The sequence below is a fragment of the Lynx canadensis genome, chromosome C1, assembly GCF_007474595.2.
Source record: "Lynx canadensis isolate LIC74 chromosome C1, mLynCan4.pri.v2, whole genome shotgun sequence".
Classification (NCBI taxonomy): Eukaryota; Metazoa; Chordata; class Mammalia; order Carnivora; family Felidae; genus Lynx; species Lynx canadensis.
Genome location: NC_044310.1, coordinates 50,944,470 through 50,960,701, shown reverse-complemented (window position 1 = coordinate 50,960,701; position 16,232 = coordinate 50,944,470). Strand labels below are relative to the sequence as shown.

The window sequence follows — 16,232 nt, the reverse complement described above, 5'->3', positions numbered from 1 at the left end:
TTATTGTATCACATGAATGATCTTTGAACCAGTGTATGTGTGTGTAATCAGGACTGAGAGAAATTTTTAAATAAAGTTAATAGCTTTTTTGTAAAGGAAAAAGTTTTAACATAATGTACTTACACGGTTTAAATAGTAAATTGTCAAGCAAAACTTTACAACATGAATCATTTCCAAATTTCTATTCTTAGCAATGCCTCTTCCTGGTATAAAATAAAGACCATTTCCTTTGACGATTTAGGATTAAGGGCTTTTAGATTTAAGAGCTACAGTCAAGTAGTTTACCACAGTGGTTGAGAGTATGATTCTGGAGAGAAGCTGGCTGACTAGGAATCTGGCTCTGCCGTTCTTCAGCTCTGTGACTGTTGGTCAAATTACTTAGCTTTTCTGTACCTGTATTTTCTCAGCTGTCAAGTGAAGATAATACCTACTTACAGGGTTGTATAAAGACTAAGAATCAGGGGCGCCTGGGTGGCTCAGTCGGTTAAGCGTCTGACTTCAGCTCAGGTCACGATCTCGCGGTCCGCGAGTTCGAGCCCCGCGTCGGGCTCTGGGCTGATGGCTCAGAGCCTGGAGCCTGCTTCTGATTCTGTGTCTCCCTCTCTCTCTGCCCCTCCCCCATTCATGCTGTGTCTCTCTCTGTCTCAAAAATAAATAAACGTTGAAAAAAAATTAAAAAAAAATAAAAATAAAAAAAAGATTAAGAATTAAAAATTTTAAAGCACAGAACATTATCTGGTGTATAGTAAATAATCCTAATATTATATATTAGTTATTTTTGGTAATTAGAAATAATCAATGCATTTATGCCCATAGAGTAATGTTTTATTGGTGAATATTGTTTAATCTCATGTTAAGATGACATGAGTTGAAAAATTTTGCTAGAATCTATGTTCTCTGCATTTAGTCCCTTGGTAGGTACAAGGAATTACATCTTTTGTTGAGCCTTTGTATGGTTTAAGTGTCTAATACAGAACCATATACATTTTTTATTATGTTTATTTATTTTGAGAGAGAACGAGAGAGAACACATGCAAATGGGGGAGAGTCAGACAGAGGGAGAGAGAATCCCAAGGAGGCTTAGTACTCTCAGTGCAGAGCCTGACACGGGGCTCTAGCCCACGAACCGTGATATGACCAGAGCCAAAATCAAGAGTTGGACGCTCAATTGACGGAGCCACCCATGCGCCCCTAAATATTTCTATTTGTAAGAGAAATAAAGAATCCAAGTAGGGGCGCCTGGGTGGCGCAGTCGGTTAAGCGTCCGACTTCAGCCAGGTCACGATCTCGCGTTCCGTGAGTTCGAGCCCCGCGTCAGGCTCTGGGCTGATGGCTCAGAGCCTGGAGCCTGTTTCCGATTCTGTGTCTCCCTCTCTCTCTGCCCCTCGCCCGTTCATGCTCTGTCTCTCTCTCTGTCCCAAAAATAAATAAACGTTGAAAAAAAAATTTAAAAAAAAAAAAAAAAAGAATCCAAGTAAATAAAAATATGCAAATACTTCCGCTAATAAAGAAGAACAACAAAAAAAATTTCTTAGTCTTCATTTTCATCTTACCTTCACCACTGTTAAATGTTATGGAATTATGAAAGTGCATATAGAACTACTGAAGAAACTTGAATATTTTCTTTTCTTTTTAAAGGAAAAAGTTAGTGTTGTGATCATTGGTCATGAAGGGCATATTTCGAAACTCCTCTTAACTAAACTGTCTACTTTTCTGGCTTAACACTATCGACCCTGATGTTTCATCCACCTTCTAGTTGGGAAATTGAGATGGGCCAGCTTCTCATCTCTTTTGCACTATAAGCTGTTTATGGGCAAGATCTATATCGTTTTTTAATTTGTATCCCTTATAGTACTTTATTTAGTACAATGCCTTACATATTTGAGAAACAATATAAATATATGGGATGAAAAAGAGAATGATAAGGCCTTAAGATGGGAGTTTCCAAGCACAACATTTGCATATAGTAGATGCTCAACCATTTTTGACATAGGAGGTACTTTTTAGAGAAAAGAATTCGAAAAGATTTTTGAGTTTGTCCCTTCTAGTACATGAAAGTAGCTGGACACTCTTACCGTAGGAAGGAATTTCCTTCCATTTTGGTTACTGTATTAGAATATTAACACGTTTTGCACAATTTATATAATTCCTTTACATGTAACACAGCTGATTAAAGGCAGTCATCACATATTCTTGGATTATAGTATATCGTCCCTGGGTAGAAATATCTGGATAATTTTCTTTTCTTATAGTAGTTTGACATATTATTGAATATACATAAAGTAAATAACTTGCCTATTTATGAGCTGTGGAAGAGTGTCAGCATGGGAAGTGTAACGGAAATAGCAATTTTATAAGTGATTTTCCATTGGCCTTTTCATGCCTCCGGTCTGAGTACACATTTTACATCTACCTTTTCATCCACCTCCTGTCTGAGTACACATTGTCAAAGGCAGAATCTAATCTTTGCTTGAATTTGTGCCTATTTAAATAGAACCCTAATCAAATATAACCAGTAATGTTATGAAAGTTAAAATGATTTCTGCCAAGTAAGAAACTAAAAATCGGACTCTAATCTAAGGATTTCTAGTTTCTAAGAACTAATATACAAAACTTTAGCTACATGGCATTTTAGGACATTTAGAAGTCTTGTTTAAGCTTCAAGCAAAGCAAAGTCCTTTATCCTCCCCCGGTTGTGCAATCTTCCAGAGATGTGACTTCCAAATAAAACACAAGGCATTGGGATCTTCTGAATGTAATCCTTTTAATTTCTTCCTTTACAAAATGTGATCATTTGTTTTTGAATTAATGTTTGGTAGGAAGATTCTGAAAGTAATAGCTTGAGAAAAACACATGTATAAATAGAAATATTTATATTAGCCAAGGTGAAGAATACTGCCAGATTAATACATTGGCTTCCCTTTCCTCTCTTTGTCCAGAACAGGCACTATTCAATGGAAATATAGTATGAGTTATATACATAAAAGAAGTGAACAGAAACAAGTGAAATTCATTTTAATAGTGTATTTAATCCAGTATATCAAAAATTATTTCAATATGTGATCCATATAAAAACATTAATTAGATATTTTATATTCTTTTTTCTTAATAAGTCTTCCAAATCTGGTATGTTTATGTACTTTGAGCATATTTCAGTTAGAATAGGCACACATCAAGTGCTTAGTAGTCTCGTTAGACTATTTTATTGGACGGTGCAGATCCAGAAGATGAGTGACCTTTGAAGAAATCATTTCATTTATCTTACTTTTTTTCTCCCATGTTCATTATTGATAAATGTTAAATTTTTATGCTGAAAGTACCTATTGTGGAAATCCAGGTATTTCTGAAACTTGTAAACAATAAAAATCCTGACTCTTCACTATTAACATTTTGGGCTCTGTCATACTAGATCCCTTAGATGAGTAGCTATATATAATTTTTTTTTTTTAACACAAATGGGATTGTGTTATATATAATCCATGCCATATATAGGGGTGCCTGGACGGCTCACTGGGTTAAGCTTCCGACTTCAGCTCAGGTCATGTTCTCACAGTTCTTGAGTTAAAGCCCTGTATTGGGATCTGCACTGACAGCTCAGAGCCCACTTTGGATCCTCTCTCTCTCTCTCTCTCTCTCTCTCTCTCTCTCTTCCCTCCCTTGCTCAATCTCTCTCTCTCCCACGAAAATAAATATTAAAAAAAAAATTGGTTCATATTTTAAAATTTATTTTCCTGAGTGCCTGTAGATTGATGTATCCTTTTTAATGGTTGCATAATCATTTATTTATATGGATGTACCATAATTTAAGTCTTCCCCTATTAATGATCATTTAAGTTGTTTCCAGTTTTCTAATTGCAAACAATACTCACAGAAATGTCTTCCCGTGTGTGTATAAATGTTTTTAAACAACAAGGTCGTGGTGTTGAATTTCACATTATGATTTCTCATGTCAGATGATCCTTCAAAAGAGTTGCGCCAATTTACATCTCTGCCAAGAGTAATGAGAGTTGCTCTTTTCCCATGAATTTTTATCAATGCTTTGAATGAGAAAAACAAAAGATATCAGTAAATCTAATAGGTAAAAAACATCTGGTGTATTTTGCTGGCCATCTATTTTGCTCTTTTTGTGAATTACCTGAGTATTATATAAGTCCCCTCTCCCCATATTCCTCCCCCCCTTTTTTGTTTGTCTCTTTCTAATTGTAGGAATTATTTACATATTTTGGATAGTCCTTATCTTATGTGTAGTGAATAGTGTTTTTCCAGTTTGTCATTTGTCTTCCACCTATGGGTATTGATACCACCTTTTCTGCAAAGGCTTTAAAATTTGTCTTTTATGTTTGTGGCTCATGCTCAGAAATGCCTTCTCACCTATAAACTGTGGTCTCTTTAAAGCTTTTCTAGTACTTGTTGGCTTTATTTTTATTATTTAAACCTTTGATTATTCTAGAATTTATTTTGAGGAGGAGTGAAATATGAATTCATTTTTTTTCCCTAAATGGCTAGGTGCTATCTCCACACTTTTCATTAGTCTGCCTTCTCACTGCTGATTTGAAATTCTTCTGAAGAAGTATTATAAGTGCAAGGTAAAGACTTACTAGTTATATGTGGGAATTTATTAGTGGAATTAATAGTCAAATGGAAAAGAATCTGGATTCAGTTGTATGCTTTTTATCTTTGGAAACACGTTCAATTTAAAACTGTCTTTTATTGGAAATCAAACATAGCTTATAGGTTATGTTTAATTAATTTCCATTTAATCTGGAATCCAAACTCCCTGAAGTATTAAGTAACTAAATATTTATGTGCATTCTGTATCATTCATTCATTCATTCATTCATTCAATATGAGGCACTGTTTTAGGCACTGGGAATATAGCAGTTAACCAGATAGATACAGTTCTTGCCCTGATGGAGTTTGGACTCTATTAAAGGAGATATATAAACAAGAAATAATACATAAATGTATAAGATATTTTAGGATTGTTTTAAGCAGATTGTTTAAGAGTTGTAAATAGAATAACAAAGTGATGTGATGGCAGGGGAGGGTAAAGGTGAGGTTTTCTGAGACTTTAAAGATGGGAAAAGGCCAATCATGGCCATGTCCACAAAGCTAAAACAGTAGTAATGATAATGTAGAGATTCTGAGGGGTGGGGGGAAGCATAGTGTGTTTTGCTTTTCTGTGTGTTCTGCTTGTTTATCCTACTTACAAATTTTTCATTGAAACTTGTTGGCAGATTCTTTAGTCTCAGGTCCTCTTGTGGGCTTCAGTGATATTCTATGTTCATAGCACTTACACTACATTATAATTATTTGCTTGTCTGATTCTCCCTTTAGACTGTAGTTCTGTGAAGTCAGTAACTTTGTCTTTTATCTCTATATTCTTAGTATCTAGCACACTGCATACTCAGCAAATGTTTGCTACAATGAGGAATTACAAGCATGATTAAGGGCAATCTGTTATGTGCTTTGGATCCTGTTCTCTCCTATCATTTCAGGAATCTTTACTTTTTTGTTCTAATGTATGCAGACTCTGTCTCACCTGGATTCTTCTCATTAGTATTTAATCAAACTCAAACCTTTCCAATCTTTTTTTAATTAAAATTTTTTTTAATATTAAATATAATTTATTGACAAATTGGTTTCCATACAACACCCAGTGCTCATGCCAACAGGTGCCCTCCTCAATGCCCATCATCCACTTTCCCCTCCCCACCACCCCCCATCAGCCCTCAGTTTATTCTCAGTATTTAAGAGTCTCTTATGGTTTGCCTCCTTCCTTCTCTGTAACTTTTTTCCCCCGCTTCTCCTCCCCCATGGTCTTCTGTTAAGTTTTTCAGGATCCACATAAGAGTGAAAACATATGGTATCTGTCTTTCTCTGCCTGACTTATTTCACTTAGCACAACACTCTCCAGTTCTATCCACGTTGCTACAAATGGCCAGATTTAATTCTTTCTCATTGCCAAATAGTATTCCATTGTATATATAAACCACATCTTCTTTATCCATTCGTCAGTTGATTAACATTTAGGCTCTTTCCATAATTTGGCTGTTGTTAAAAGTGCTGCTGTAAACATTGGGCCCTCTCTCTTTTCTGAGAAGCCTGGCCATGGGTTTATCAATTTTGTTTATTTTTTCGAAAAACCAACTCTTGGTTTCATTGCTCTGGTCTACTGTTTTTTTGGATTCTATATTGTTATTTTTGCCCTGATCTTTATTATTTCTCTTCTTCTGCTGGGTTTGGGGTGTCTTTGCTGTTCTGCTTCTAGTTCCTTTAGGTGTGCTATTAGATTTTGTATTTGGGATTTTTCTTGTTTCTTGAGATAGGCCTGGATTGCAATGTATTTTTCTCTCAGGACTGCCTTCACTGCATCCCAAAACATTTGGATTGTTGTATTTTCATTTTCATTTGTTTCCATATATTTTTTAATTTCTTCTCTAATTGCCTGGTTGACCCATTCATTCTTTAGTAGGATGTTCTTTAACCTCCATGCTTTTGGATATTTTCCAGACTTTTTCCTGTGGTTGATTTCAAGTTTCATAGCATTGTGATCTGAAAGTGTGCATGGTATGATCTCAGTTCTTTTATACTTATTAAGGGCTGTTTTGTGACCCAGTATGTGATCTATCTTGGAGAATGTTCCATGTGCACTCAAGAAGAAAGTATATTCTGTTGCTTTGGGATGCAGAGTTCTAAATATATCTGTCAAGTCCATCTGGTCCAATGTATCATTCAGGGCCCTTGTTTCTTTATTGATTCTCTGTCTAGTTGCCCTTTCCATCGCTGTAAGTGGAGTATTAAAGTAATTACCACCTTCTTATCAATAAGGTTGCTTATGTTAGTGATTAATTGTTTTATATATTTGGGGGCTCCTGTATTCGGTGCATAGACATTTATAATTGTTAGATTATAATTGATTATAATAGATTATAATTGATTATAATTATATATATATAATTATAATAGATTATAATTGATTATAATAGATTATAATTGATAGACCCAATAATTATTATATAATGCCCTTCTTCATCTCGTGTTATGGCCTTTCATTTAAAGTCTAGTTTGTCTGATATAAGTGTGGCTGCTCCAGCTTTCTTTTGACTTCCAGCAGCATGATAGATAGTTCTCCATCCCCTTACTTTCAATCTGAAGGTGTCGTCAGGTCTAAAATGAGTCTCTTGTAGATAGCAAATAGATGGGTCTTGTTTTTTAATCCATTCCGATACCCTGTGTCTTTTGATTGGAGCATTTAGTCCATTTACATTCAGTGTTATTATTGAAAGATATAGGTTTAGAGTTGTTGTGATATCTGTAGGTTTCATGCTTGTAGTGATGTCTCTGGTACTTTGTGGTCCTTGCAACATTTCACTCAACCCTCCTTAGGATCTCTTGTGGGGTGGTTTAGTGGTGATTAATTCCTTCAGTTTTTGTTTGTTTGGGAAAACCTTTATGTCTCCTTCTATTCTGAATGACAGACTTTCTGGATAAAGGGTTCTTGGCTGCATATTTTTCCTGTTCATCACATTGAAGATTTCTTGCCATTCCTTTCTGGCCTGCCAAGTTTCAGTAGATAGATCCGTCACTAGTCTTATCGGTCTCCCTTTATATGTGAGAGCATGTTTATCCCTAGCTTCTTTCAGAATTTTCTCTTTATCCTTGTATTTTGCCAGTTTCACTATGACATGTCGTGCAGAAGATCAATTCAAGTTATGTCTGAAGGGAGTTCTCTGTGCCTGTTGATTTCAATGCCTGTTTCCTTCCCCAGATCGGGGAAGTTCTCAGCTATGATTTGTTCAAGTACACCTTCAGCCCCTTTCTCTCTCTCTTCTTCTGGAATTCCTGTGATACAGATATTGTTCCATTTGATTGCATCACTTAGTTCTCTAATTCTCCCCTCGTACTCCTGGATTTTTTTAAATCTTTTTCTCAGCTTCCTCTTTTTCCATAATTTTATCTTCTAATTCACCTATTCTCTCCTCTGCCTCTTCAGTCCGTGCTATGTCCGCCTCCATTTTATTTTGCACCTCATTTATAGCATTTTTTAATTCATCACGACTATTTTTTAGTCCCTTGACCTCTGTAGCAATAGATTCTCTCCTATTCTCTATGCTTTTTTCAAGCTCAGCAATTAATTTTATGACTATCATTATAAATTCTAGTGCAGTTATATTGCTTAAATCGGTTTTGATCAATTTGTTAGTTGTTGCTACTTCCTGGAATTTCTTTTGAGGAGAATGCTTCCGTTTCGTCATTTTGGCTAGTTTTCTGTCCCTTATGCGTTTTGAAAGTTTGTTGTGTGCTCTGCACCTGTGAGCACTGCTCTGTTAAAGGAGGGTCATACACTGTTCAGGGCCTGGCCCTTCAGGAGGTGTTTTTTCGGAGATTGTTACTTGTTCTCTGTTGTTGTGACTTTGGTTATTTTATTACCCTACTCGTAGTGATATTTTGGACCCTCCACCAGGTGTGCTTTGATTTGTTTCTTGGAGTAGCCCTGTAAAGGAAAACAGATAGACAAACAGGAGACAAAAACATGGAAACACACAAATAAATAACACAAACAAACAAATGAACAAAAACAGAAAACTAAAGGCTAAAAACAAAAACCCCAAAACACCGATTACAAGTAAAGAAGAGGGTGGAGGCGGTGCTGTTTGAAGAGCATATACAAAGAGAGAAATGACAGGAGCGGGGTGGGGGGCAGGGAGGGGGGAGAAAAATAAACACTGACTAGGCAGAGAGACTAAAAGACTCAATCCATAGAGAGAACAGAAAACAAAGACGGAGGTGGGAAAAACGAAAGGAGGATAAAGTTACCCAGACATAGAAACTATATGGCTTAATTGTTCCAGAGAGAGAGAAAGGAGTGTAAAGAAGGAGGTGTAGAATATGTATCAAGACAATGGATTAAATATGTCTGTTTAGACAGACCAATAACCAGAGTAACCAGCCTACGGGAGGGAAGAGATAAGGAGGAGAAATGGGAGTTGGGGGGAGAATATATCTGTGTTTCCAGAATTGACCTAGAGCTCATCCAGGCAATGCTGCTGCACTTGTCTGGAGGAGCTGTCCTTAGGGTCTGCCCCGCTCTGGTACATAAGCAGTTACCCAGTGCGAAGGGCCATGGTTTGGTGCAGTCTGGACCCACCTCCACTATGGGCCCAGGGAGTGATCCCTGAAGCCCCACCTTGGTGGTGGTGGTTGGTGGTAGGGGAAATGGTGACCCCGCAGTCTCTTCTCCACGGAGCCGGACCCGGTGGACTCTGAGTCATCCTCACTGTGCCGCAGGCGCAGACGGGGTGGTCCGTCTCTCTCCTCCCCCTCCCCTGACACTGTGCTTGTCTAGGATTCAAAGTCCTGCTCCAGGCGCTCTGGCACTGGGGAAGCTCTTCTCAGCGCGGCCGGATATGTGGCCCTGGCTGGCTTTGTCTGTGCCGCTGCACTTCAGGGAGGACCGCCTTCTGCGGACTGTGCTGTCAACCTCGCCGCCGATCCCCGGGGGTGGCCGACGCAGGCAGACTTAGGCAGGCTTTGTCTTTTTCCACAACACTCCAGGGAGGGGCCACTTTGTCCTACCGTAGACTGTTCCGCCGACCTCACCACGTAGCCCCCAAGGTGGTGGATGCAGGCAGGCCTTTGTCTTTTCCTACAGCGCTCCAGGGAAAGGGCTGCCTTCTCCTGCAGACTGCGCCCTCGGCCCAGCCACTGAGCTGGGGGTGGGGGGACGGGGGGTGACGGACGCAAGCAGGCTTTGTACTATTGCGCAGCCCTCTAGGCAGGGAACCACTTTCTCCAAGTGCAGACTGTGCCCCTGACTTACCACCACACCCAGGGCTGGCTTCCCTCCTCCCCGGGTGCGTGAACTGGGAGCCGGTCCCAGTGCGAAGAAAGCTCTGCAGTTGGAGATAGGATCCCTCTCAGGCTCAGTCCGAAGTCTTTCTCCTGTCCAGATATTGTCCTACACTTCCCTAGCTGCTCTTTCTCTTCCCTTTGTTTCTTCGCAGAAGGGGGTCCCTCCCCCTCCGTGCCCGCATGGCTTTTTTATCTCCACCCCCGTTCGCAATCACTCACCTATCTTTTCTCCAGTTTTCCCATTTTCTTCCTGGTAGACTCAGTCTCTTTTTTTTCTCAAACCTTTCCAATCTTAAAAAGCTTACAAAATGCTCATATTCTGTCTTCAACTGTTGCATGATCTTTCTCTCTTTTACAGCTACACTTTTCAGAGTTTCACTTATTTCATTTTCTTAACAACTTGCTCTTGAACCTACTTTTATCTGTTTCCAGCCTGATATTATCAGTGACTTTCATGTTGCTAGTCCAGTTGACCTTTTTTGATTCTTAACTCATTTGGCCCCTGAGTAGTGTTGACACTTAACTGTTTAATTCTTCTTATGCTGTTTTCCCTTGGCTTCCATGTCATTGCACTCTCATGGTTTTTTTCCCTACTTCTCTGTAGGTGCCTTCTCGGTCTTGGTAGGCTTATCCTCTTCTGGATAGCCATAGAAAACTGGAGTTCCTTAAGACTCCAGTTTTTGAATAATATGCATAAGTAATTAAGTGATATTCTAATTCTTTCATACTTGATGTCCTTCAAAATGATTCTCAGTGTTACAAGATAAAAGATTAAATAAAATCTTATAATAAAATTAAATAAATAGTCTTAAATTGGAATTTGAAGTATCAGTATGAACTCAGAATGTATTTCACGTTAAAAGCATTTCCCCCTCACCCTTTCTACTTAAATGGCCTAGAAACAATGACTAACTCACAATGAATGCCCAGACTGTGGCTTGGAAAAACATTTCTCATGTAGAGAACCAAAGCTCCTTGGAGAAGTGATTGATTCTGGGTCTGAGGAGAAATGATAGAAGACCTTGGAACATCTTGCTATAACAGATAGCAAGAAGGCATCAAAGACTACTATGACTGACTCACAAGGACGCAGGAGCCAGTTTGAGTTGGCTTTTTCCTTTGTTAAAGAGAGAACAATTTGAACATCAATAAAGATAATACCTGCAGTGTACTGAAACCCATTCATATGTTTGGTCCCTGAGTTTATAAGTGATGCTAAAAAAAAAAAAAAAAAAAAAAAGAATGAATTTCTCTTAGAGGATTGTAATGCACCTACTGCTTATTTTGAAAACTGGAAAATAATGGAAAAGAGTCCAGCATTTATTCCTCTCTATAATATATAATGGTTCACTGGCTAAGCAAATAATAGATGAGGATAATTGCTCTTCATAGAGATATTCCAGCTATTAAATAAAGACTGAGAGGGTATTATCTTTTGGCAGCCCTTAATGGAGCTAATGGATTTAGGCATTGATCACCATCTACTAACTGCACAAAAAGAGATATTTTCCTCCTGATAGGACACGGTACTATTTATGGAATGATCTTACCAAAAAAAACCTCAGGCCTAAATATAACCAAGGCTCTTGATCCAACTTTGAATTTATAGAAAACAAGAATATGTTAAATGTCACTACAGGGATACAAACAAATTCTAGCCTCAAGAAAAATTTACACAAAAATAATCCCATTTCTTTAACAACTATATTGTGAAGGTAGAAGATGGAAAGACTTCCCCACAGTCAACCAAGTATCTCTTCCTCTCATAACTTCTGCATAACTTTTCTCACAACACAACATTATTGTGAAGTGGTCTGTTTATAGGCATTTCTGTCCCATTAGATTATATGTTCCTCAAGACCAGGGAATGGCCTCTTAATTTTCCTTTATTTCCCTTGCATGTAACTTGGTACTGATGTTGTGTGCAGAATCAGTAAATAAGTATTTCCTGTGCAGATTTTATTTGGTGACTTCAGTGGTTAGTAATAGTCAGTCATCTTTGATCTTTAATTCTTTTGATTAAGAAACTGACAAATCATCGTAACATTTCCACATTTGTCTTTTATACTTTTGACTGTTCAGAGAATAACTGACTCTTCTCCATGTTTTTAGTGACTTTAAGATTGTAGGCTTTTTGTTACATACACTTATTCTCCCCCCATGGAAATTGTTTTTTCTAATTATAAAAGTCATATGTTCTCACCAGTTCAAACAAAATAGAAAAGTACAAAAAAGAAACTAGAGCCTTCACTGTTAACCAGAAGTATCTTTTTATCTATTTCTTTCTCTCCTCCCTCCTTTCTTTCCCCTCACCCCACCAACTTTCCTCTTGCTGGACTGACCCCCCTGTGTCAATGTAATGACCTTCTTTGTCTCTTATTATAGTTTTTATTTCAGAGTCCATTTTGTTGATATAACTTTCTTTTGGTTTCATTTTCATGAAATCTCTTTTTCCCTTTTTTTACTTTCAGTTTGTGTGTGTCCTTACACCTGAAGTGAGCCTCTTTAGGCAGCATGTAGATGTGTCTTGTTTTTTTTTTGTTTTTAACCCATTCAGCCACTCTGTCTTTTGACTGGAAAATTTAGTCCATTTACATTTAAAGTAAGTATTGATAAGTATGTACTTACTGCCATTTTATTGTTTTCCAGTTGTTTTGTAGTTTGTCACTCTCCCTTTCTTGCTTCCTTCCTTTGTGGTTTGATGAATTTCTTTAATGGTATGCTTAGGTTTCTTTACCTTTTGTGTATTCACAATAGGTTTTTGCTTTGTGGTTACCATGATGCTTGCACATAACAACTTGTATCTAGAACAGTGTATTTTAAGTCAATAGCAACTTAAGTTTGATCCAGTTTTAAAGTTCTTCATTTTTACTCCCTTCTCCCATGTTTTATATTTTTGATGTCATATTTTATGTCTTTTTATCTTGTGTATTCCTTAATTAAATATTGTAATTATTTTTACTGCTTTTGTCTTTTAACCTTCATACTAGCTTTATAAGTGATTAATCTGCTACCTTTACTATATATTTACCTTTCCAGTGAGATTTATTCTTTCATGTTTTCTTGTTAATAATTAGCACTTTTTCTTTTCAGCTTAAAGAGATTCTTTACTATTTCTTGTAAAGGCCAGCTCCTTTAGCTTTTTCTTGTCTGGAAGATTGTCTCTACTTTGCTTCTGAATGATAACTTTACTGGCTAGAGTGTCCTTGGATGGAGGTGTTTTCTTTCAGCACTTTGAATATATCATGCCATTCCCTTCTGGCTTGCAAAGTTTCTGGGCTTGCAAAGTTTCTGCTGAACAATATGCTGATAGTCTTATTTGGGTTCTCTTGTGTGTAACAAATTGTTTTTCTTCTACTTTTAGGATTCTCTCCTTTTTAACTTTTAACATTTTAATTATAATGTGTCTTGGTGTGAGTCTTTTGGGGTTCATCTTTTTTTGGAACTCTCTGGGCTTCCTGGATCTGGATGTCTATTTCCTTCCCAAGGCTAGGGGAGTTTTCAGCTATTATTTCTTCACAATTTTCCGTAAGTAGGATATGCCACTATACATCCTGCTATGGAACCTGCGTTTTTCTTTATCCATCATGCTGGGTATCTCTTTCTACATCAATAAATATTGCTGCACATTGTCATTTTGGAGACTCCATAGGATTCCTTCTTATTAATGTATATTAATATAATTAACTAGAATAGTACTCATGCATATTATATTTCTTCATAATTATTTGTAATTATTCTCTACTACAAAAAATGTTGTAGTGAATTTTTTTTAACACATCCATTTATACATGTGTGTAATTCTGTCCTTAGACTAGAGGCAGGTTTGTTAGGTCAAAGGTTGCGTTCATTTAGAATTTCTATATTGCCCTACCACATTCCAGAAAATTTTGACGTGTTTTCATTGCTCCAGCAGTTGATTAGCAGGACTTTATTATACTTGAAGTCTTGTTCATCATATCTCAGTACTAGTCTTCAGGTAAAGTAAATCTTGTTCTATTTCTTTTTATTTGTTTAGCCCTCTCTTTTGGTGTCTTTTCTTGAATTATTTATCTTCTGTGTGGCAGAAGCAGGGACTGGACATGAAGTAAAATAAATACAGAGTAATATGTGATTATTTCATAGCAACTGTTACGCCTAGCGTATTGTCCATACATGTTTTTGAACAAATAATGTGGGATGTTATCTCTCTTATGTCCTTGATCATATATATACAGAAGCCCTGCCTATAAATGTTATCCTTTTTATATCTGCTTGCAGGAGCTAACATAATACATTATTGACTTCTTAATAATGATTCAGTCCTCATTCATTTCCCAGAAGTCTCTTGCAGAGGAAAGAACATGTGTTTTGAAGTCCGACCTATATTCTGATTTCAGCTTTGCTGCTTACTTAGTTGTGTGTGAACCTCACTTAAGTTTTCTGGGCCTCATTTCATCTGCAAAATTGGGGTATATTTGATTGCTATCTATTTGAATGATTGCCGTAAGAATTAAATGAAACATCGTATGTGAAAATATATGGTGGCTAGCATATATTAATAATGAAGTATTTGTTCCATCTCTTTCTTTTGTGGCCTGCAGTGATACATAGTGTTTTTAGATATATATTTACTATCGTGCATACTATTGCCTTTACAGAAATCTTCTCTACATATACCCTCAGAGCCTCAACTTTGCCAATCGTCAGGGTTCTGCAAGAAATATAACAGTGAAAGTACAGTTCATGTATGGGGAGGATCCAAGCAATGCTATGCCGGTAAGAAGTGTTCTTTACTTTTCCTCTTGTTCATGTATGGTTCAAATAGACATTGTTTTTGTTTTTGTTTTACTTGATTGGCAGCTCTAAACTGGAAATTAATGATCTTGTAAACCAAATTTCTAACTGCATTACTTCCTGTAACAGATAGTATGAGTTTCCTTGAAGTCTTTTTTTTTCCCGTTTTTATTTAAATTCTAGTTAGTTAATATATAGTGTCATATTAGTTCATATTAGTTTCCTGTGGACAATATAGTGATTCAACACTTCTGTATTGAAGTCTTAAATATTGAGGACTTAGTACATACTAGTCCCTCCCAGAGATACAAAGATGAATAAGTCTTGTAATCTAAAGGATATGGGATAAACACATAAAATTCTAAAATAGTGACTTTCAAGAGAGGATCAGAACAGAATCACCTAGGTAACTCTAACAAAGCGCAGATATGTTTTTTCTGCTCTTGTCATCTGTGATTCTGATTCTTCTCCTTGAGAATGAGAGGCCAAAGGAAGTAGAAAGTGATGGGTAGTATATGAGGTTGTGGTATAGGTTGAAATGCTCCCCAGGTGATTCTAATATGTATGATTCTTCCCATCTTTGTTAAGAAACTCTGGTAATAGTGCATATTACACTTACCTAGGGAGCTTTTAAAAATACCAGTGCTCAGACTGAATTTTACTCCAATTAAATTATAGTGTCTGGGGGTGGGAACTAGTCATATATCAGTATTTTTAAATCTCCCTAAGGGGATTACATTTTGCAGCTAATATTGAGAACCAAGGTATATGCTAAGTATTAGAAGATGGCTGTAGGGATTCAAAGGCAGAAGTGTACAGAGGTAGGAGAGAATGTCTTGCTGAGGTAATAGGCAGGTATCACCTGGAGGAGGTATATCTGAACTAAAACCAGAGATAGTTAAAATGTAGATGGCGTTGGGTCTTAGATAGCTGGGGAAGGAAAGCAACTCAAGTTGGAGAATGTCCTTCCACAGAGGTACAGTGGCGAGTTGCCAGTGAGCCAGAGCAGTGTAAGAGAAGTCAGAAATAGTAGATTGAGGCCAGACTGGAGAGATTCCTGACTGCCCAAATTATCATTTAGGATTTGTAGAACACTACTCAATGCAAGTTCCATGAAAGTAGATTTTAAGCTCAACTGAAGTTAGTAACATATGGAATAGAAGCACACCTGTCACTATAGATGTTCAACCTCTGAGAACCCTAATGGAATGAAAATGAGCTTACGAATAGGTGCGTTGTTAACAGTTTTATTTTAGCCTTCTCTGCCAGTCATTAAATCGCATTCCTCTGATTTTCTACTTACTAGGAAAGCTGTATATTTTCTCTTTTCCCATTGCCTCAGTTTTATCAGCATGTATAGATCTTGACAGCAGCGAGCACAAATTATGCATCTTTATATTCTTCTATGGCTGCTATTTCAGATCTTTGCGTATAATACATGGTGAATAAGTATTTGCTAATAAATGTAGAATTTACTTCTGAGGTTTGGAGTTAGCATTTCATATTCTTTACTAGTTCTTTATTCCTGCTGAAAGAATGAATATACTATCACAGTTGATGAAAAGGTACTGGATTGTGAAAATAGATGCTTTGTTATATGT

At 37.1% G+C, this 16,232-nt stretch overlaps 1 protein-coding gene across 8 annotated transcripts in view; it reads left to right on the top strand.

Moving 5' to 3' along the window:
- The window catches only part of DOCK7 (dedicator of cytokinesis 7), a 226,890-nt gene that overhangs the window by 101,659 nt on the left and 108,999 nt on the right, over positions 1-16,232 (top strand). For all 8 annotated transcript variants that reach the window (XM_030324340.2, XM_030324339.1, XM_030324338.1 and 5 more), the window contains exon 15: positions 14,496-14,613. In XM_030324340.2, coding sequence (XP_030180200.1) covers positions 14,496-14,613 — 118 coding nt within the window. The remainder of the gene's footprint in view (positions 1-14,495; positions 14,614-16,232) is intronic.